Source organism: Cyclopterus lumpus, chromosome 16 (genome assembly GCF_009769545.1).
Source record: "Cyclopterus lumpus isolate fCycLum1 chromosome 16, fCycLum1.pri, whole genome shotgun sequence".
NCBI classification, from domain to species: domain Eukaryota; kingdom Metazoa; phylum Chordata; class Actinopteri; order Perciformes; family Cyclopteridae; genus Cyclopterus; species Cyclopterus lumpus.
In genome coordinates, this window is record NC_046981.1 from 10,416,533 (window position 1) to 10,439,384 (window position 22,852).

The 22,852-nt window shown below is 39.0% G+C and overlaps 2 protein-coding genes across 2 annotated transcripts; both read left to right on the forward strand.

Annotated features, from left to right (window-relative positions):
* The first annotated feature begins 3,329 nt into the window (after positions 1-3,329).
* On the forward strand, positions 3,330-14,269 carry rorc (RAR-related orphan receptor C). Its single transcript, XM_034553546.1, has 11 exons — positions 3,330-3,576; positions 9,402-9,487; positions 10,022-10,163; positions 10,265-10,621; positions 10,713-10,814; positions 10,897-11,018; positions 11,408-11,540; positions 11,622-11,729; positions 11,836-11,946; positions 12,404-12,513; positions 12,644-14,269. Exons 1-11 carry the CDS (start codon positions 3,453-3,455, stop codon positions 12,809-12,811), a joined length of 1,563 nt encoding a protein of 520 aa, XP_034409437.1. The 5' UTR covers positions 3,330-3,452; the 3' UTR covers positions 12,812-14,269.
* A 2,289-nt stretch (positions 14,270-16,558) lies between these two features.
* Positions 16,559-22,283, forward strand: LOC117745527 (extracellular matrix protein 1-like). The gene is made up of 9 exons (XM_034553919.1): positions 16,559-16,874; positions 17,170-17,220; positions 17,591-17,659; positions 18,310-18,581; positions 19,285-19,490; positions 20,620-20,899; positions 20,989-21,188; positions 21,408-21,495; positions 21,689-22,283. The coding sequence occupies exons 1-9, from the start codon at positions 16,805-16,807 to the stop codon at positions 21,866-21,868; spliced, it is 1,416 nt and encodes a 471-aa protein (XP_034409810.1). The 5' UTR covers positions 16,559-16,804; the 3' UTR covers positions 21,869-22,283.
* The last annotated feature ends 569 nt before the right edge of the window (positions 22,284-22,852 follow it).

Sequence of the window (22,852 nt, forward strand, 5' to 3'; positions counted from 1 at the left end):
TAGAGATCTTAGTGAGAGTTCGAATGATGAGTGGTGTTCAAGTTTGTGCCTCTGTAATCATGTAGTCTTGTATAGCTTGTGTGTGTGTGTGTGTGCGTGTGTGTACATGGTGGTGGGTTTATGGCTTGGCAGACAGATGTGTATTGCTAAATGTGTACATGCTGTGTCACATTTAGATTGTACAGAGACTGATTGTGGTCGGTGATCGCATTAGATTATTTTTCCACCACAACCCACACACTGCAAACTGTTAATTCCATTCAGCGTAGAGATCATCTTCGTTAAGTTTAAATTGTTTATTCCAAATAAAAAAAGGGTTTAGCCTAAAACTCATTATGGTGTAGGTTACTTTAAATAATTTACAGGAGATCATTTCTGCTGATAAGTACGCGATTTACAAAAAAAACAAACATCAAGCAACAGCTTAATAATAATAACAGCCACATAATCTTTATTAGCATTCATTTTCACAGAACAAACATCCACATACAACATCCATCCAATCCCCCCAAAACAATACTAACAAACATAAACATTCAACATTAAATGTAAATAAGCAAGTAATTATAAGGGGAAATATAAAAACAACAACACAAGATTATGCAAGAAACAAAATAAACTGCATACACAAGTATAAACCTTTAAACGAGAATAATAACATAATATGAATTTATCTACATGCAGATAAACATACAGAAATAAATATATCCACACAACCAACTGCTTTGTTTTAACCGCGGTTCAGTAATTTGGTAATCAGATTTGATTTGTGCATTTCTATAACTGAAAGGAAGGCGCTCCTTGGAAACATATTAATACAATGGTTTTAACAAATACAATTTTACAATGTATTTAACATAAACTTGGAAACATTGAAAAACCATCAAAGAATAAAAAAAATACTGCTTTTGATTTGGAAATGATGCTTGTATTTACCTCAAAAGGTTCCTTTTATAAAGTATGATTTCATTTAACATAAATCAGATACATTTTATTAAAAAATATATATCTTTACATTTTCAGCCTGCGTGTGCACTGCTCTGCTTTCATTCCACACTTTCTGCTTATGAAGCAAAACTGATTTGATGAGGGGAGGAAGACAGTGGAAACCACAGAGGGCCTGGTGTCAGTCAAAGACCGGCTAGCTTAACGTCTTCCATTGATACTTATCTCCCCTGCCTTCAAACCTCTCTATCCCAAACACACACACACACACACACACACACACACACGCACACACACAAACACACACACACACACACACACATACACACAACTCCAGAAATAAACCCCTTGTTTCAGAATTGTCCCTTCGTCCGTTTACTCACACTGCAACACAGACTTTCTCACATTTGCGGTCAAACAGGCAGAAAAAAAAAGAGCACCTATTGCTTCACAGACACCCACCTTCTCTGCCTTTATCTCTTGTGTGTGTATGTGCGTGCGTGTGTGTGTGCGTGCATGTGTGTGTGTGTGTGCGTGCGTGTGTGTGGGTATGGGTGCCGAAGAGTCACACAAACTTAACATATTGACACACAGCATTGCAAATAGGAATCCTCTAATTGAACCTCTCAGTTAGGCGTCTTATCTCACCACATGCTTTTCTACATTGGAAAAAATATTCTGAATTCTGAAAAACAGTATCAAACTGCCACTGAGGATTTGGGTTTATCGCAGTTGAATTTGTGACCGGGTTAGTTTCGGTCACATTTCATGCTAATGTTATTTAATCCCCTGATTAAAAGCCAACCCTGTGAATAATATAATATTCAGGATTTCACATAGTTATTTGCTTTATTTTCATATTAACATTTTGTTTTGTTACATCACAAAAGCATCACAATGATTTTAACTTGATATTTATAACCTTGCTACAGTGCAGGTTTTAGTGGTCTTTTAAAAATCGAAGATTAAATCCTTTTTAAAAAGTACCATTGTGCTATTTAGTGTAAAGCTCATGAATACACTGCATGTTGTGTTTCTGTTTCTAAAATACTCACCCAGATGCTCACATTTAGTACAGCTTGTAGTGAAACTTAGATTTCCAGTAAGTGTTGTGTAGTTTTGAATCAATAACAACATGTATTCTCCCTCAGGAGGAGTTGTGTCCAAGAAGACTCATTTGAGTAAGTGTTTTATGAAATATGGTGTGTTAAAATGTATGTGTGTCTGAATGTGGTATAGACATTGCTTGTGCTTGTGCTAGATATTTGTGCATGCATTGTGGTTAACTTCATAGTTAGTGTACATACAACATTGCACCTGTACAGCAAGATGCCAAACACACACGCACGCGCGCACACGCACACACACACGCTGCATAGACACAGTGATGAAAATATCAACGACTAGGGGCTTTGGCATCTGAATGCAGATGCAGAGATAAAGTCTCATCTTTTTTTAACTTCTTTGGTTTAACACTTTCTGCCACAACTTTAGCACACCTGGGTGTTGTCAAGCACCGAGATGCTGTGTGACACGCACCAACTTTTGTGTTAAGTGGCATGATGATGAACATATTGATCATAAACAATGATGATTCTATAGATTGTTGCTTGTGAGTGAGACCACATGTATGTATTGAAGATAGCCTTGGTAGTCGTGTGTGTCACGTGCTATGTATACAAACTTAAGTACTGCACTTAAATATCATTTTGGGGGCTCGTTTTCCATTTGCTGATACTTACTTCATTTACTCTTTTACTATTCTTTTACTAAATATTGTTCAACACTCATCTGACTTTGAAGAGTTTACATACAAACATGTGATCACTTGACAAAATATGATGCATCTTTACAGATTAAACTACCCAAGTAGCTTGAATCCACCTTGACCAGCTGCAACATTAAATTGCTGCTCACATTATAATGCAGCATTAATAATAATCCAGTATTGTGACATAGCACTCTGATGACGGACATTCCTTTACTTTGGACACTTTATACATTTTACTGGCAAAACTTTTGCACTTTTACACAAGTAGCATTTTAAAAAATTCACTTATTCACTTAGAAGAGTGTAATGTAAAAGAAGGGTATTTCTGCTTGTCTCAATACTTTTATCTTATTCCTGCCAGTGTAAGTAAACAACCATGTGCAACAGATGTGTTTGATGTGCGGTGTAGAGTGAGGGGGTGAAGGATAACAACAAAGGTATAAGGAAAAAGTACCGTGCAAAAGAAGCCCGGGCAGGGGACAGTCCCCCCCCCCCCCCCCCCCCCCCCCCCACCCCCACCCTTTCTTTCTCTGTCTCCTCTCCGTCTCTCTCTTTCTCTCTCACACACACACACACACACACACACACACACACACGCACACACGCACTCTAACAAGGAAGGTGAGGCGGTGACTGTCACTCAAACGTCTGAATAAGTGTGCTAAAGCTGCAGTGAGGACCTGACACGGCTCGCTGAAGGAAGAACGAAAAGACAGAAGAAAGACTGAAAGAATAGATGGTGCCAAAAAAAAGTGCGTCAAAAGAAAGAAAGTGTATTGTTAGACAAAGTGAGAAGACGAGTGAGTTTGTGAAAGTGGGACAAACGTCTGAGACAAGTGGAGGAGTGAGGATGATGCGAGGTAGGGATGACGTTTTTTTTTCTTGTGTGAGTGTGTGTGTATATGTGTGTGGGCAATCTAATTAGAGATATTTGATCAATTAGATTAATTGCATGTTATTTGTTCAAAGTTTCTCTCCATCAACCAGTTTATTAAAAGTGGGTGTATGACTGTGACGTGATGCTTGTGATCATGTTGTTATCCAGTGAGTTAATAATGCAGGTTTTTAGTTTCATTAGGTCGAACAGTGAAACAGTGAAACAGAAAGTTCAAAGTGGTTCAAAGTTTGACAATTTTGCACTTTCATCAAACTACTTAGTTTTATTTGATGTTTCAGCTGGTTTAAAGAACCTGCATGAAGGCCGATGTTCTTTTTGTTTTGAAACTTAATCGGGTCTCTCCAGAGTTCTTGATTGGATGACTGTACGTTCACATCAATATATGCGTCGCAGTTTTAGGGTTTGGTAACATGACTAAATGTTGAGCTCCCTTTGATGGATTTAAGATTTGAATCATGTCTCTCTCCCTCCCACATACACCTCAGACATGAATCTGAGCTGACTTAAGATGTTGAGTACAAAAAGTTGAAATGTTTTCTGTTTCAAACAACTTCCCATACATTTGGAGTTTACTACAAAACACCCTTTGTTTAGACTCATCATATTTTCCTGACAAGTAATATAATTAACAAATTAAACATATTTAAGGCCCGAGGGATCAAGTCCTAAAATGACATTTGAAATATTAGAAACCCGTTTGCAAACACTTTCACCGAATTCAAACGAAAGAGACAGGAAAACAGGATGCTTCACAACCACAGTGCATCAGTTTGAATGGACTAACTTCACATACCGTAGACAGGTTGCAGAGGAAATGCTGATGTTATTGTTAAAATGTGATAATGAAGCCGATAAAAGAAGATGTGATTTATTTTACGAAGTAATTGCAAATTAATGAATTATAAACACACAACACGCAGAGGGGAAGAAACAATAAGAAACTAATCATCTTCTTTTTGCAAGTTGCTTCCACACTTGTTCTCTCTTGCAACATGCAAACACACACACACACACACACGTTTAGATGCACAATTTCACACATATCTGCAGGTGCTTTTTAGATGGCGCTTAGATACGCATATCTCAGCGCTGCAGCTGTGTGTGGATAATGTGTGCATGAAAGAGAGAAGGAGGCTCCCATTACCAAATACCTTTAGTGTCTTCACTCCATCAACAAACATTTATTTGTTTAATTCCATGGTGTTACACACTCACAGTGGGCTTAATGCCGTCAACATGTACGCACACACACACACACACACACACATTTTATATGGCTTTGTTGTTGTGTTGGGGCATGCCTGAGTACATTGTTGTACAGTTTCTTTATCAGAAAGGATTTCCTTGTGCCACTGTGCAGCACTTCCAAGGCGGCAAGGCGGTTGGCCTCAGATGAAAGCTAACATCAAAATCGCAGGTGACACATTCCCCCCAAAATATGGTAAAGGAAATACAAGACTTGAGGTGATTCATACACCTTGCTACTGTCAAAACATGACTTCTGTCAAACACCCCTGAATTCAGCCTGCACTTCAAAGTAAAATATGGTTCATCAGGTGCTAATTGGTGTTCAGATGAGCTTTGATGCTTCACTTTTTCTCAGTTACGGTCCTGTGGGAGATTGTTCTCATTTTGTTGTTGTCAAATAATGAATGAGACACTCATATAAATGTAACCATCACAGTTTGAAGCATAACAATATTTAACACCTATACTGTAGATCTGCAGTCAGCATTGCAATAACTGTAACCAGAAATGTTTAAGTAACAAAATATTCAATACAGACGAGTGGTAAGAAATAGTTCTTATTAAAATACCCTAACGTGTTTCTTTCTTTTTTTTAAGGTTTTGTTAAATTAAATACAGATTACAGTTAGACATTCATAAGTCATGGATTTTAAAAGAAAGGAATTGTGACGGTCAGTGTTCATTTTATGTTAGTAAGTCAGAGAATTTCAATGATTCTGAAGTTGGATTTGGTTATTTCTTTTATGAGAAAATATGTATTGTATGTAAATGTATGCTATGTTATTTAGTAAACTACAAAGATGACATAATCTACTTTCCCCCCATATACATTTTGGTCCAATATAAAATATAGTGTGGCTGTTAACCAAGTGATGTTGAATATTTTAAACGTGCCTCAGCAAGATTTTACATTAAAATCTTTAAAGTATAATTTATATGATTTACTTTCAAAACAAACAAAACAAGTTACATTAATTATCTAAACCATTTTAAATCAAGGTGCGCACATTATTAAAACATTTAACTTGCAGTGATGTTGTAGATAAATTAAATGATAATCCTTCTAACCTGGGTTTATTAACGTGTTGTTTGAAAACTGTAACAGTCTGCTAATCTTTCACAGACACACAATCAGTGTGTGTGTGCGTGTGTGCGTGTGTGTGTGAAGTGTGTGTGATTGTGTGAGGTGTGTATACAAACTTTGTTTGCACACCAAAGCTTCCGTCAGAGGAAAGTTTTTTGATTTTTGTGTCCGTTTACATCAAAGTACAGACTGCTGACGGAGTGATTTTAGGCTGAAGACTTGAGCGTGTCAATCTGTATCGCCCACCAATCACCCCCCCCAGCCCCACCACCACCCACACACACGCACACACAGACACACATTTCGCACACCGTTTTATTTCAAAAGTACTGAAATAAACTCTTTCTAGGTTGAACAAAACTTTCCTTGGGTTTTTCTTTTTCTCCTCGTGCTTTTTTTCAGTATATTTAAGGTGCTACATATATCGATGACTTTTTTTGTGCCTTTTCAGGCTTGTTCAGTGCTTTTTATCCTATTAAGAGGTAGCTCGCTGTACTTTGTCTTGTCAACTAGCTTAAGAATCACACAAATTGAAAACCAAAGCTCAAAAGTCATTGCACACTCAAGAAACCTGAGTGTTTCGTAATGTCTACCTGCTGTTATATGCGGAAGCTTTCGTTATATGTACAACGACGCTGATATATTTTTTTAAGCCATTGATAACTCTAAATCTTGATCAAAAGGCATAAATCAGTCCACAGCGTCTCATATACGGAAGCGTGGGTGGTGGCACTCTTTTATTTTCACAGACAATCCAGAACATTTCCACTACGGCTCATCTACTGTACTTAAACATCTTCGCTTCTTAACATCATCTCACACAAAATAGATTTTAGGATTTAAATTGATTGGAGGAGATTTTTTGTTTAAATGATGTCACTTCAGTCTGAATATGTAAATATAGCTTTGTGCGGTGCATTCATGATTGGTTTCATACTGTACGTTGTTGCTCGAACGCAGTGGAAATATAAAATGTTGAATGTTCGTCAAGACATATTGTCGATCATGATGCAACAAAGGTAAAGAGCATTGCTGCGATAGAGCATACAGGAAAGCAAAATTAATCTTCATTAATGATTGAGCACATAAGCACATAAGATCTATAGTAGAGATATATGTTTAACCTTATTAATCGGGTCATGAGCTGAGCGGTTGAGCAGCGATGCCACATGAAGGTAAACCAATACCTGCTGTTTAGGCATTTGCCAGTAAAAACAAAAAAGCTCATTTCGATTAATATAACATGTATTTTTTAAATATTACTAAATATATATATATATATATATATATATATATATATATATATTTTTATATATTGACTGCTAGACACAATAACCCTATTATATCACTGACAAAGACACTAATGGAAGAAAGAAAGGTGGTTTAGTTTTTTTCAGTTTGTTATCTCTCTTTCTCTCACACACACACATATGCACACACACACCAGGAGATGCTGGATGTGATTGATTTCAGCCTGTGACTGCAGATAACAAGGTGAGCCATAAGAAGAAAAGCTCACAGGTGCTTCAGTGTTGTCCACTCTTAAGTTAAATTCCACGTACAGATACTGATGTCTTGATGCAGATTCCTGGTTTTGCAGGTGTGTTTTTTTGGTATAAAAAGACTAATAAATAAGTCATGATTTAACTTTATACTGCTTTAGATACAATAACCCTATTATATGGTATAAAAAGACTAATAAATAAGTCATGATTTAACTTTATACTGCTTTAGATACTGTTTTGTGTAGTTAGGTCATTAATTAGGACATTAATAATTATCAGAGGAGGAGCAGTATATGGGATGAATGTGTGTGTGTGTGTGTGTGTGTGTGTGTGTGTGTGTGTGTGTGTGTGTGACTGAAAGGTTGTGGGTCACGGTGGATTTCCTGTTGTTTGAGGTTGACAATCAGAAGTGAAATAGTGAGACAAACAGAGACCACTCATGTTCTCTCCGCCTATCTTGCACTCCAGTAAACATCCGATCAAAGTCACAGCTCAGGTAGTCTACATGGTAGTTGATTGTATATATAGTATATGACGTTTAGCTTGCAGGAAATGCTTCTGCTGCGTTTGTTCGAACCAAATCCTCCCGTCATCTTGGAGTGTCCGTAACTTGTATCATGGTGAATCTTGAGGTTAATAAATCAGCTCTTTTGGTAGAAGCAGCAAACGTATCCCTTGAGTGTTTGTGCTTCGTTACAAATTGCACTCTACGTGTGCATTTAAAAAGCGTATTCTACCTCAGACCGGCTGCCACTTCAGGAGCCTTCAGGTAATCCCTGTGGCACCAGATAAAGAGGGCACACACTGACACACTAACACACACTCGTGAGAAAATCTGACACAGTTATGCACGGAAATGCAAATACTTCTGAGAGCTTGTCTCGCGGGAAATAATCACACACCTTAAGTGCATTTGTGGAAGGGAGAGAGAACATGACAGGAAGAGATAAAAGAAGATAATCTAGTAAAGAATGGCAATGCTGTGTCATTCTATGTTACGGTAAATTAATTATATAAAGTAATTATACACAGTACTCTATTATTTTATTGGAGATGTGCATACTATACCACTTTTCACACTTGTCACCAACACAGGCTTTTAGACTTCTCTGGTACTTTAATGCATCAAATAACATCTGATTCAAACAAAAATCGCCACTAAGTAAAAGATTGAAGGCCGTGAGAGCTCCCAGAGATCAGGGGCACGCAGGGGGGTGTGAGGTGAGAGGGCGGTGGGCCGTTACTGGCAGTGATGAAGGTAGAGAGAGTGCATTACTGGCAGCTGAGTCCTTTATGAGCGAGACAGAGATGGATTCGCAAAGAAAGAATTGACATGAAAGAGGGACAGTCAGAGTGAAAGAAAAGACAGTCAACCACTTAAAAGGACTCTGAGGTTGACACCTTCGTATTCTTCACCTTTCCCCATTTGCAAATATTCCACATCCTCAGAAGACTTCTCTCCTCGTCGTATTTGATGTTATTTTGTTCATTATTATTAAGGCAGGAAGTGTTTGAGAGGAAAATACCTTTGGTTTACTCTGGTCACACATCAATTGATACATGTTTAAGGGGGATGTACAGCATTAGTTCTCACAGTAGGAATCGCTCAGATGACGTCTTCTCTGTGTGGCATTATGATGCTTATGTTACTTCAACACTGAGAAGCTGTGCACTATAGAAGTTTAGATTGATGTGTTAATGGATATTTAAATGACTTTATGAACAACATTTGATTTAACGTTATTCAAAGAACATAAACTATTGCACTGTTTAATTCCATTAATACATTTGAGCTTTTCATATGCCGTTCAGCTGCTGCATGAAGAGTAGTTAAGATACTGAAGATCGAGTTGGCTCAGTTGCTTTGTCCCTCCGGGTGTGAAGTGGTGAGAGTAGATGTGTAATGCACTTGAACATGTTAACTCTGCTTTTCCTCCTGTGTTTGTTCAGCTCAGATTGAGGTCATCCCATGTAAGATCTGTGGTGATAAGTCCTCTGGAGTGCATTATGGAGTCATCACTTGTGAGGGCTGCAAGGTGAGAGGACAGCATCCAACACATACTGTACAAACACACACACACATATGCACACACACACTACAATACAACTAATGAAGATTCATCTTCATTCACCTCTTATATTGCCATATATATATTGCAGGTCAATTTGAGGAGTGCCTATGCTTTTGCATTTTCCACATGTTATAAGTGTGTCATGCAGTGTGGGACCCACACTGGTCCGGTCTTGGTCTTCACTCAGTGTATAAGTGTACTATGAGAAATATCATGATAAAATAATGCTGATTATTTTGAGCAATCACAGTAATGATGTTACCAAATGAATTAGACAATGCACAGGCAATTTAGAGATCTCCCGAGAGTTGTGGGCTTGACCGGTCTTGATATCAAATCTCGAGTCCTCTTTATCTGTTTGAGTAAAAATGTGTTTCAAGACCGATCTTGAGTACTACAACACTGTCTGTCCATTATCACGTGTTTGTATTGGTATTTGTCTTAAAAATCCAGTTTCTGCTGGGCGTTGTTAACCATAACATACAAACCAACCCTCAGGGATTCTTCCGGCGTAGCCAGCTGCCTACTGTATCCTACTCCTGCTCCAGGCAGAACAACTGTCAGATCGACCGGGCCAGCCGCAACCGCTGCCAACACTGCCGTCTCCAGAAGTGCTTAGCAAAGGGCATGAGCAGAGATGGTGAGACACAAAGACGCCGGCATGCAGACCGACCAACAAAACATATACTCCGCTCACAGCATGTGTTTATTTTCTTGTGTTCATGTTTTTGTCCTCCTCAGCAGTGAAGTTTGGACGGATGTCCAAACGTCAGCGTGACTCTCTGATTGCTGAAGTGGAGAAGCATCGACAGCAGCAGCAGCAGCAGCAGCAGCTTCAGGGAGAGGCCCAGTCTCTCTTGGCCTTCCCCACCAAGGCCCGTCAAGACCGCTCCCAACAGCTCCTCCAGCCCATGGCATCAGCTTACTCTTTCACCGGGGAGGCCGAGCTGCTGTCCTACACCGCCGATGTTCTTCCTTACCTGGTGTGCTCCCCGAACGAGTCGCAGGTGTCGGGTATGATCTACCGAGGCTCCAGTGTGTCTCCCGCATCGAGACCCCAGGGGAGGGGGGACAACAGCGGGTACCTTGACATAAGAGGTCAGGCTCTCGTGTGTACACACATCACACTTGTGTACGTTCTCCTTTTTTCTGCTTATTTCTCATTTGTCTTCGTTGCTCCTCGTGTCAGGGTTCGACTCCAGACAGCCATCTCATGATCTTGAGGGGATTCATTCCTACAACCCTCTGGAGGATCCTTACAGCCTCTATCCTCACTCGCTGAGGAATATAGGTGAGCAAACAGCACAGTGGGCTAACATGAATAAAGTTGTGTTGTATTTTAATATTTACAAGCGTTTCTTTTTCATTTTCAGATGAGCTGTGTGCCAGCATTGTGCGTTCCCACAAAGAGACCAGCCAGTGCAGAGTGGAGGAGCTGCAGGCTCTCAGATGGAAACTGCTCACCAGAGAGGAGATCCAAGCCTACCAGAGCAAAGTATACCAACCTGACGACAGTTTTTTGGTTCTCAGACTATGTCTCAAAACCAAACACGCCATTTCAAATGATCTTGAGGCTACTTTTGATTCATCAAACAGAACAATTGTCATTCCCCCCTCTCCTCTTCTTCTTCCTCTTTGATCACATCTGAATCGAAAGCTTTTCAGCAACACATATGTGATAGTATTCAATTACATTTGATAAATAGATACAATACAGAAACATTCTGCGTAACTCCAAACAAAGATCAGTAGACTGGACAGTGAGGATGAGATTATGTGTGATGAGTTAGAAATTGAGTCTCCATTTTGTTTGATTTGAATGTTATGCTCAAATAAACTCACCCTACAATATATTTTCTGTGTCTCTCTCTCTCTCTCTCACAGCCGGTGGATGATATGTGGCAGCACTGCGCTATCCGACTGACTGATGCCGTTCAGTATGTGGTCGAGTTCGCAAAACACATCCCAGGTTTCCGTTTGCTCAGCCAGAACGACCAGATTGCTCTCCTGAAGACTGGTGAGTTTACCTGTCACCATCAATCTAAAATGCTTTTATTCCCTGTTTTACCATATCTTGATGCATTCCCCCCCCCCTCAGGCTCCATGGAGGTGGTTCTGATCAGGATGAGTCGCTTCTTCAACACAGAGAACAACACCGTCTTCTTCGATGGGAAATTTGCTGGGGCTGAAATCTTCAAGTCTTTGGGTGAGGATGTCTCTATACACGAAGACAGTTCTGAAGCCATTCATACAGTGAGCACAACATATTCATACGGTGCTTTATCGATGCTCTGTGGTTTGTTTTCTTGCAGCATGTGGAGATTTAATCACAGCAGTGTTTGACTTTGCTCACGGTATGTGTGATCTAAAGCTTACGGAGCAGCAGATTGCTCTCTTCAGTGCTCTCGTGCTCATCAACACAGGTAAGATCGACTCACCTATACCTCAATTATGTTGCATGTTGTTCCTTCACATAAAAAAAGTGGGAAGACGCTTTAGCACGAGTTGATTACCAGCAGGATAAGCAACATGTAACAGGCTTTGCCATCTCAATCAGGCAACGTTTATTTTATTTTTTACTTAGAAGGTTGCTTATAGCTATATCCAGTCCATGATCATCTTTAAGACCAAAAAGTTAACATTGTGAAAATATAGCTTTTTGAAGAAGATTCTCAGCTTTCCATTTGAATCAAAACTATAAAATGTCCCATCACATTTTATTCATTCAGTCATACCCACACCTTGTCTGCCCCCCAGTGGCAAGGTAATATAACAGGCCACACAGTGATCCAGGACTTCACGTGAATGTTGTAGAATGATTTGAGTCGACGGTACGGGTTTTAAAACAAATGTTCTTTTTTTGTTTGTCTTTCTGTGCAGATCGTCCTTGTCTGGAAGACAGAGGCAGAGTTCAGCGGGTGCAAAGAAGCGTGGAGTTCGGACTCACACACATTCTACACCGAGACAACCAAGAAAGTCTAATGCACAAGGTACATGTCTCCGTACAGAGCAGATACCTTCTCTTTATTTACTCCCTCCAAGCACCTAATTCTTTGACCTGCATGCTCCTCGCTGCAGTAGGCAGCGTATTTCTGACTGTGTTTGTGTTCTCACCTGCAGCTGTACCAGAGGATGTCAGTGTTGCGTTCACTGTGCAGTCTGCACATGGAGAAGCTCCACTGGTTCAGTCAGCGCTACCCGCTCACTGCTCACTCTCTGTTCCCTCCTCTCTACAAGGAGCTGTTTGTCTCTGAAGCAGAGTTGCTCCCCGGGACCACTCAATCATGAATAACCAGTATACACACATATTGTTTTCAGTTTCTTCATTATTTCTTGACAGAATCTATTTTTCTAAAATATAAAATAAGTGAGTAAAGAGCTTTTTGATAGATTGTGTCAAACATAAATCTCAATATTTTTGATAGCTTAAACCTATTTTCATTATTCAAGGGAAATATTGCGTTGTTCCTTGACAGTGCGGTACAGCAGGATACGTGGTTATTGTGAGTCACAGTAAATGTGTGTCACAGTGCATTTGGACACAGGGTACAAATAGTTGTCAACTGAAACTTAAAATGATAGTCCACCCAAAAATCTGTCTATGGAGTTTAAAACACGGACCTCCTGTAGAGCAATATAGGACAATAAGGTATTAAAAGCAATTTAGATAGAAACAAAGAATAATCTAGTAATAACAAATGTGCAGGCATAGCCAAAAAAAGAGTTATTACCACATGTCTCCCCTTGAGAAGTTAACATCACATTCCAGCAGCAAAATAACAACATTAAGCAATCAAAATAATTAACATATGTGCACACCCAATTCAACAGCACTGTTAATATAATTAGCACGACACAACTGTCTATTTGTGTTCTCAATATGTCCCAAAAATATCCAGAGGTACTCTCAGTCTTTCAGGAGCCTTTCAAAATAGGCTGCGCCAACATATTGTATACATATTTGAAAGGTAAAGTGTAACTTCACCCCCAGGTCTGTCTGAGCCTGACACCCACTGCATCATTTAGAAAAATGCTGAAAAGTGGACAAGGTTGATGTGAGTTGCTTAGTGACATTTCCTTGTTAACAGCGTTGGCTTCACAAGGTTCAGGGCTGAACTCAAACAGTAGATGACGTTATGAGCCATGTTCAGCCCATGAAATGCAGATTTTTACTAAATTGGTAAGAAAATGTAAATATTTAAACCAGCATTGATTTGCTTCATGCACAGTACAGTCACATTATTTAGTTTACAGCTCAAAAACGCATTTAAGTGTGCATCTCTTTAATATATTGCATAAAAAGTATTCCCTACAAAACATGTGTGTATCAATTCAGCAATAAACAACCTGCCTCTTTGTATCGGTATGTCTGTAGAGAAATGACTCCTCAGGTTGATCTTGTCGGATTGACTAAGAAGTCCTACAAAGCAGCAGTACCTCTTAAGTGTTATTCTCTGTGTTTGAATATGGCTTTTTATATCTTTTGAGCTTTGGAAATATGATGCATTAAATGTAGGAATTTAATAAGAAATGTGAGGGATACAGTAGAAGTCTCTTCCTGTGTGTGCAAACTTTTCCTTTTTTTCCAGATTAACTTGCATATGTTTTTCTTTCTTAACATATCTTTTCTTTCTTAACATATCTGTATGTCCGGATGTAGTCCTCTCTGTTGATGGAATGGCTGAGATTATAATGAAGATAATTCCATGTAAATATGCTAATAAACTGCTGAGGCTGTAATACCAAGCAGATGTGGAGACTTTATTTTATTGTGTAACATAAACAATTGTGTAAGATTGAGACATGCAGGAAAGAAAGATCCTGTTATGGTATTATAAGAAAAATCCTTAACTCAACAAAACACACACATGATTTATCATTCTCAGCTAACAAAGATCCGGGCATAGTCACTGTAGAGCTGTTGCTGTTGCATTCAACACAGAGGAAGTATTAGTCATTACGGTGACCCTTCATCAGATTCCGGCAGTGGAAAGTTAGCAGGTTGTCAAGGACAAAAACGGTTGCTAACCAAGTTAAAAGGAAGCTAACTGAAAAGGGAGTCAATTGAAAAGCTACGAAGACTTTATGTCAAATGTACTCACGTTAGAAAGCTAGTTGTGTTTTTGATATCTCCTTCTGTGTGAGAGTGTTTGCTGAAAGCAACTTTCTACATTCAGTGATTTTTGTTCTCATATTTCCGTTTGTTTTGAAAATGCATCAAATAAGCACCACTTGTTGCGATGCTCTCTTTTTTTTTGTTGGAAAACCGCAGCACAACTTTATGTTTATTTTATTTGCAGTTTCCCACTCGTGGCAGCTATTTCACCCGCAGTAATCCCACTTCAATTTCATCCGCTGTGTTTTTTTCTCCTTCTGTGTTACGATACTTTTGCTGCTCAGGACCTGTTTAGTCCGTAGAGACATTAAATGAAATTGAGCAATAAAAACAAACAAGACCCGACAAGATTTGTACTCCTGAAAGTGAATGAAAACTGAACTGTCAACTCATGCACATATATTGCCACATAAAGCCTGTTTGCAGCAGCCTTAAAGACAGCTAAATGTGTGAGTACAGGGATGTTGTATGTGTACAGATTGTAAAAGCCCTCTGAGGCAAATTTGTAATTTGTGATTTTGAGCTACAAAATGAACTGAATTGAATTGAAATTGAATTGAGTATGAGAGTCTGGGTTTTGTTTTTGCTCTCGAGGGAGGAATTTGTACCCGGGACAAACACTTCTGTACAGTTTCCGGACTCACAAACACCAACTGACAACCTTGATCCCCACGTCTACAGTTTATGATGGGACAGGAACATGGGAAGGCAGGATAAATCCTCCAGTTTAAACTGTGGCCTAGAGAAAAAACTAGAAACTACTCACATTACAGTCCACAGCTGCACAGTGAGTTCTCTTGGGGTTTTCTTTTCTTTCTTTTTTTACTACGAGAACATGGTGGGAGTGATAGGGAAGAGGTTACTTTTCTTTCAGACTGGAATCTGTGTCACAGTAACCTTGGACTCAAACTCAGTGTGAGATAACAAGGGATTTAAGGACTCTATCTCTCTCTCTCTCGACAAGCAAACAATAACTCACAAACACGGTGGGTGAGATGAACAACATTCAGATCGAGGTAACACAACATCATTATCTTTATATTGATACATTTTTCTGTGTTTTACTAAACACAGAAAGAAGTTCTGGTATTTAAAGGAGCACTCATCTGATTTTAAACATCCAGTTTAATTAAAGTCTTAAGTCTTAAAACACACAACCTAACTTTTTAGTAAAAATTGTGTATTACACAAATATGTGTGGAGCTTAACATGACATGGTTATTAGGGAGGGTCAAATGCAATACACTACTGTGTTGCAATATGAACAATATTGTTTCCTGTTTACTTATACTTGACATGGCATATCAGACTATACTGCTTTAGTTTAAATCATTTTAAATAATATATATTTTGTTATATTCACATTCATGTCCACATCCATAAGTAATGGTTTTAGGGCCAAGTAAACATATGTTTCATGGTAAATTGTCACCTTTTCATTTGTTTGATCCTTTAAAAAGCCATTTACAAAATTGGTGACAAGGGCAAAATAAAATAGCATATTCCAACATTTGAAATAAAATTAGATGGTTAATAGAAATGTATATCTATTTACCTTCCAGCTTGGATATTGCTCATTTATTTAATATAAACTGTTTGTACTGTGAACTATCTTATAATAACTATTTATACTGCTACTTCTAGGACTACTACTACTACTAATAATAATAATAATGATAATAATATTGGCATAGCTCACTTTCAATCCCACATGTGACAAAATCGTGCAATTAGTCAAATCATTACTTTTTCAAGAGATGATAACGGGCTTAATGGCAGCGTAATGCGTGACAAGACAATAGATGAGATTCGTGTTCACACACGCGCTCAGACTCAGTGACATTTCAATACAGACGAATTCATCCTTTCCCACATAACAGCGCCCATAACTTGAACGGATCACCTATGAGTCATGTTGAAAAAACGTCCTCCACTCCCTCTTTTCCTCACTCCGCCTCACCCCCAACCTGAAACCCCACAACAACCATAACATCTGTTTATGCCGGGGTTCCGCTCTCGCAGACGGACAGCACGGAAGCGTCTGTTGGACCAATTACCCGCAGCCCCTCGGAGCGCGTCTTCCTGGGCGGACTCTGTTCCCCGTGCCAGGACAGTGAGGAGCAGGAGCGGACAGCCAGCTCAGGACAGACGCTACCGAGTTGACAATGGGGTCGTCTGGGGCTCTGGTCTGCTCCACCGCATGCGTCTTGATTTTACTGAGCTCAGCATCAACGGGTTCGTACTGTTATTTCCCCACTTCTTTGTGTTGTTGTTTTTGTTGTTGTTATTGTTCTCATGTCAGAAATTGTTGTGTTTGCTTCTTGGCTGACTCCATTTTTGTTCGCGTGAGACTATTTCGCCATTACATTTTAAATGTATTTATTATTTTTACTGTAATATTGCTGCCGTTACTTAAGTAAAGTAACACTTATTCCACCGCTGGCTGTCTCTCAGTATAATTAGTGCATTGAGACTTGTATAACTTTGTATGGCTTTCTGTTTTTCTCTCTTTGTGTGTAACATTTTCCAGATTATCACAACATGGAGCAGCGTATGGTCTCCTTTGCCGAAATCATGCAAGGTGCGTGTGTTTACATGCTAGTGCAGTATCTCTGCAAGGACCAAGTAGAACCTCAGATGTTATGAGGGGCATTCGACCACTCTCTCTACTCCAAGAGGCTATTTTTTTTTTTACTCATGAAGTTTACTTTGCTTGTCACAAGGGGTACTGCTTAGCTTTTTTAAATGTCTGTGTAATGTCGTCTGTGGCTCTTGAGTGACATACTAAATCACAAGAGATTCCCTTCAGCATAAGATTGTAGGTTATGAAGTTGATATACCTGAGGTCAGGTTCAAGTGTAGAACATAAAACCTAAGTATCTCTGTCTCTGGTGCCTGTAGACACCAATGTTTTTGTAAATCCTTGTTTTAAAAATCCATGTGTCTTTCAGAGATGGAACAATCACATGCCGTCAATTTGCAGAAAGAGGAGGACTTGCCAGTTAGCTTTAATCCAGAGGGTACTGTCAATCTTCTTACCTATTATCATGTTTTTGTTTTGACAACACATTGTAGCTGCATGTCTATATGAAACATTTGTCATATATTGTTGTTTTTTTCTTCAACGAGTTCCCAGAACAGGTGGAAATCAATCAATCAATCTATCTATCTATCTATCTATCTATCTATCTATCTATCTATCTATCTATCTATCTATCTATCTATCTATCTATCTATCTATCTATCCATCCATCCATCCATCCATCCATCCATCCATCCATCCATCCATCCATCCCTCTCTCTCTCTCTCTCTCTCTCTCTCTCTCTCTCTCTCTCTCTCTCTCTATATATATATATATATATATATATATATATATATATATATATATATATATATATATATATATCCATCTAGTTGCCTCCTCTTGTCTGTCTTACTTCCCTCAATCCTGTAAAATAATGCAGCAATTATAGAAAGAAAACACTTGAAAAGTACTGTTTAGTAATACAGTACTTTCTGTCAGAGGGTTTCAGACCGGGAGTCTTGACACCTATAGGACGTTCATATCTATTTTCCTCGCTTTATTTTAAGTTTTCATTACCTTCATCTGCACTACTATTGTAAAAGTATCAAATAACAGTATGATTCCTATCATCCACGGTCTCCCAGGTTTTGTGCCCCGTTCCTTTGATGGTCCTCCCATTTTAAACTACCCAGTCCAGTTCCCCCTCGGGCGACCGACCTCCGACAATCTCCAAGCCATCTGTCTCAATGGAGAATATCGTCCCAGCTACTCAAAGTCCTACTTTCCTGATTCTGGCTTTGGCCAGCAGAAGCGCAAGGCCAATACTGTCAATAAGGCAGAGTCCTGGTTGAGTACATGCTGCAAAGGGAACCAGACGTGGGGGAAGGAAGTGACGCTGTGTTGCGCCACAAAGGCAGTAAGTTTTCACAACAGTTCCTACCGCCGATTCAGCACTTTCTTACTCTGTATGAATGGAAAATGATGATATGACATCATATATCTTCTGGCTCAATTTCTGCTCCTCTTTGTTCATTCCACTTTCTCCAGAAGCACGATGAGAGACATAAAGAGTCTATGCACTATGGAGATAGTTTGATCCCAAACCAAAATGATTTAATGTTAAATATCAAGATGCATTTAATGTTATCCACTTAATACATCATGGGGTGGAAGGATATTACCTTAATTCCTCACGCTGCAAAGTAGCACGCCTTGTGTCATATATTAAAATATATTTTGTTTGCTAGTTTTGTATTACCCAAACATGAAGGGCATGAAACATTCTTCACATTGCTGAGATAATGGTATTTGCATTTTTTGAAGGCCTTTGGCGCTCTCAGTTGATAAGTTTATTATATGCATCCCAGTGTGTCAGACAGGCCTTGGCATGAGCGCCAGTGGAGCGGACTGAAGGCACCCAACCAACCTGTCTCAAATTCTTCTGATTTTAAGCATTAACTCAATCGTATTGCCTCCCTCTTACAAGTGTGTCTCAAGATATTCTACATCATTACGGGTGGCAAATCCCTCAACATACAGCCTGAGGCATGCAGACTTCATATCATTATCAAAGGACTTAATGCATAACCCTGTGTCTATGTGTTGTGTGCCTACTTCAGTGGGAGCTGTCAATCCAATCCTTCTGTGAAGAGGCCTCATCAATAAAGGATCATATTTATCACTGCTGCTTCCTGAGAGGCGACGACAGGCTGAACTGTTTCCAAAACGACGCTCCCAACCCAAACTACGATGCAACAGAGGAGCTACCGGTACCACCACTTCCCTCGACAGACAACTTCAGCTTTGACCCTAACACTTGCCAGAGGTAGTCTATGCATGGAAATAGCTCAGATGATCACCAATAAAAATGTTGATATTGGCAATCAAGTCTCGGTTAAGTAGCATCACAAAGTTACTATGAAATTCAAGGGTAATGTCAATGGGTTCCACATTTCCACCTAACAGTTGTCAAATGGAATTCAACATTCATGCTCTCTGAGGACAAAATCAGTTTCGGATTTTAATAAGCTATTTTAACACCTGCCTTGAAGAAAATGCCCTGAAAAAGTATCTACTTTTCTTATGGTCAATAAATCCCATAAAAAAACAAAACATTTTACAAATGTTTTTTGTCCAAATACTATTTAAAGTTTTAATGGGCCACACAATTGCACTGGGTGACATGTTGCTTCATTACAATAACCATTGACACTAGTTTATTTTGATTCAATTCCACATTGTCCTGGAGCTGTAAATACTCATCAGAGCAGCACATGTGTATAAATCCACAGCTGAAAATAGTGCCCAACAAATGCATGAAACAACCTTCTTTGAATGACTTTTGATAAAACCTGCTGTGCCCAGTTTTTATTACCATGCCTTCTGTTAACAAGCTATATATTTGTGAGCCGTGTTTAAAGACTTATATCTTCAGTTGGGAATGAGAGATTGGGTTGGGAAATCAGTATTGTTGTTCCAATTACCAGTTCCAGTTACTAGTGAGACAATAACATGTGACCCACGAGGTCCAGTTGACTAATACATAAGGTATGAAGGCTTAGTAGACACACAAAATATATATTATGAGGAAGGATTTGACTGCTTTGGAAAGTTAATATGGTAGCCCATTGCCGGATGCTGCTGCATTGTAGGCCGGCAAAGATTGAGCTAGTTTCAACCTTGCTTGATAACCTTGCTTGATAAACTTATTCAGATCATTATAGAGCAGCATTTTATTTTACACAGGGCTTGATTCGCTCTGAATGCAACCTACTTCTGCAACATAAGTCTTTTCATGGGATTTGATGAGAATAAGGCAAACCATATCCTTTTAATGGAACAAATCATAGAGAACATCCCATTGCAAAACACAATTCCTTTGTGCTACATTAAATGCATCCCAGAGGCCGAAGCAGGTCAGGTTTGGCTCTGACCTTATGCCTCATACTTTACAGGACAGTGATGACTCCACACAGTGTCAGAGGAAACAGAGGAAAGGTAGAGAAGAAACCTGAGAAAGTTGACATGAGCTTTCCTCCGGGACGACCCACCGCTGACACGATTGAGACGCTGTGTCGCAACAAGAAACAGCGCCCCCTCTATAAAACCAATTGCCTGACAGGTCTTGGGTATGAATGGCTGGCTCGTCAGGCAAAGACCATCAATCGTATCGAAAAGGGATTCAAGCAGTGTTGCAAAAAGAATCAGCGTGCGCTCAACTGTGCTGATCAGAAGGTAGAGTAAAAAACCTACAAATGTACATATTTCGCTTAATTTAGACATTTTTGTTGCCTTCCCATGTCCTTTGTCTTTTTGTATTTTAGTGGCGTGAGGAGCTTGACAAGTATTGTGTTGACGAGAACGGTGGACAGGTGGATTTCCACTGTTGTTTGGGCGACGTGTCAAATGATCGATACAACTGTTTCCAAGATGCTTCTCCTGACCCACATTATAACATGACTTCTGCCACTAAAGAGCTCTCACTCCACAACATCTGTGGCACTCACAAGATCGTCAAGAAGAAGTAAGAACTAACTTCCTACATCTGTCCTTGTTTTTCCTTCATTCTCTTCCTCTTTCATGTTCTTTTTTTGTTTGGCGTTGGTACAGTTTCTCTTATATTTCTGCTTTTTTTCCGTCAAAGAAAACAATTGAATATCTCATTTATTCACGGTGTTCTCAGTATCGCCATGGTCACAATCTGTTAGGTTAGACACATAGTAACAATGTCATTGTGCTTTAGGTTCCCTGTTGGTTTTCCTATAAAGAGCTTTGTGAACCAATGCTGCCCCCTGTCTGAAGATCACAAGACTGCTTGTTTTGAGCAGAAGGTGAGTTAGAAAGGAAGTGAGCCTGTCCAAGAATCTAGGTGGAGAAATCAGAAGACGAAGTTTGAGCTGGAACAATTTCAAAGGGAATATTTGAAAATGAAAGTTTATGAGCTATTGCTTTTAACCCAATGTTTAAATGTGTTCATGTCATTACTCATTTGTTTGTCATCTTGTTCTTTCTCCATGAAATCAGCTTGAGGAAATATCAGAGATGTGTTCATCAAGTAAGACCGTTTCTCCAGCTGTCCGTCGTTGTTGTCGCACATCTTCACAAGAGCCTACACAGTGTATCTCCAAAATTCTCATGGATGCCATCTCCAAAGCCACCACCGTCTTACGCCAAAAGAAGAAGAAGAGGTGCCCCCTCTCCTAAACACTTTTGACCTTTTGCTGCTGACCCTACTGCCTGTAGGCCATTCAGAGAAACGGCAAGCTAGCAGTATGGTTGACCTCCAATCACTGAAGAGGAACAATTAGAGGTCTGTAAGAAAATGTGGTCCAAATTCTAGCTTTATAGGCTTCTAGCTGCTTATGTTATTTGCTTTTTTTCCATCTGAAATCACCTTTGAAGCATTGTTATCACAAGAATACATTTATAATGAAACACAAATATTTTTCTCTTAGTTTGTAAAACAGACTTTTGTCTGTGTCACTTTACTACTACCTCTTATAGGCTGCTCTATGCATTTTATTGTTTCATTTGGAGCTGCAAGATCAGTTCTCTTCTTTGTCTATGTTTTTGTGGTGATCACACAAAAACAGTTATAATAAAAACGTTTTTAAATGTACTTGCCATGTGATTTACTTCTTACATGCAAACCTTATGTTGTTCGTTTAACCATGCACTGGTGTGCCTGGTAAGATACAGTGAGTTAATAAAACATAACCAATTTGACAAGGATTGTTTGGCAAGCAAATGTAAATGTGTTGAACACAAATAAGTTAGTGATGAAAGGGCATATTTTAGGAGGAAATTTGAAATATGTCAAAAATATCACTTGGACAAATGTCCACAAAAAAGCTATGATTTAGCTTATTTTTTCGTTTATATGTACATTTTGTTATTCATACTATATATTTTAATATTGTATTCTTAACATTGCAAAGAAAATGATTTTGTTATTAACATCTGCCTAGTGACATTAAATATCAATACACTATAACAAGTTATTTGGTTTGATGAACAACATACAGATGACATTGATTCAATTTAGCAACAACAAAAAGGACAATGATATGCAAAGACAGACTAAACATATAAAGATACAAACATAATGTGTACCATTATGCAAACAACTGCAGCGTAACACACAGAAGAACACATTTGAAATCATAATCCAGTTTATTTGGTGAGAAT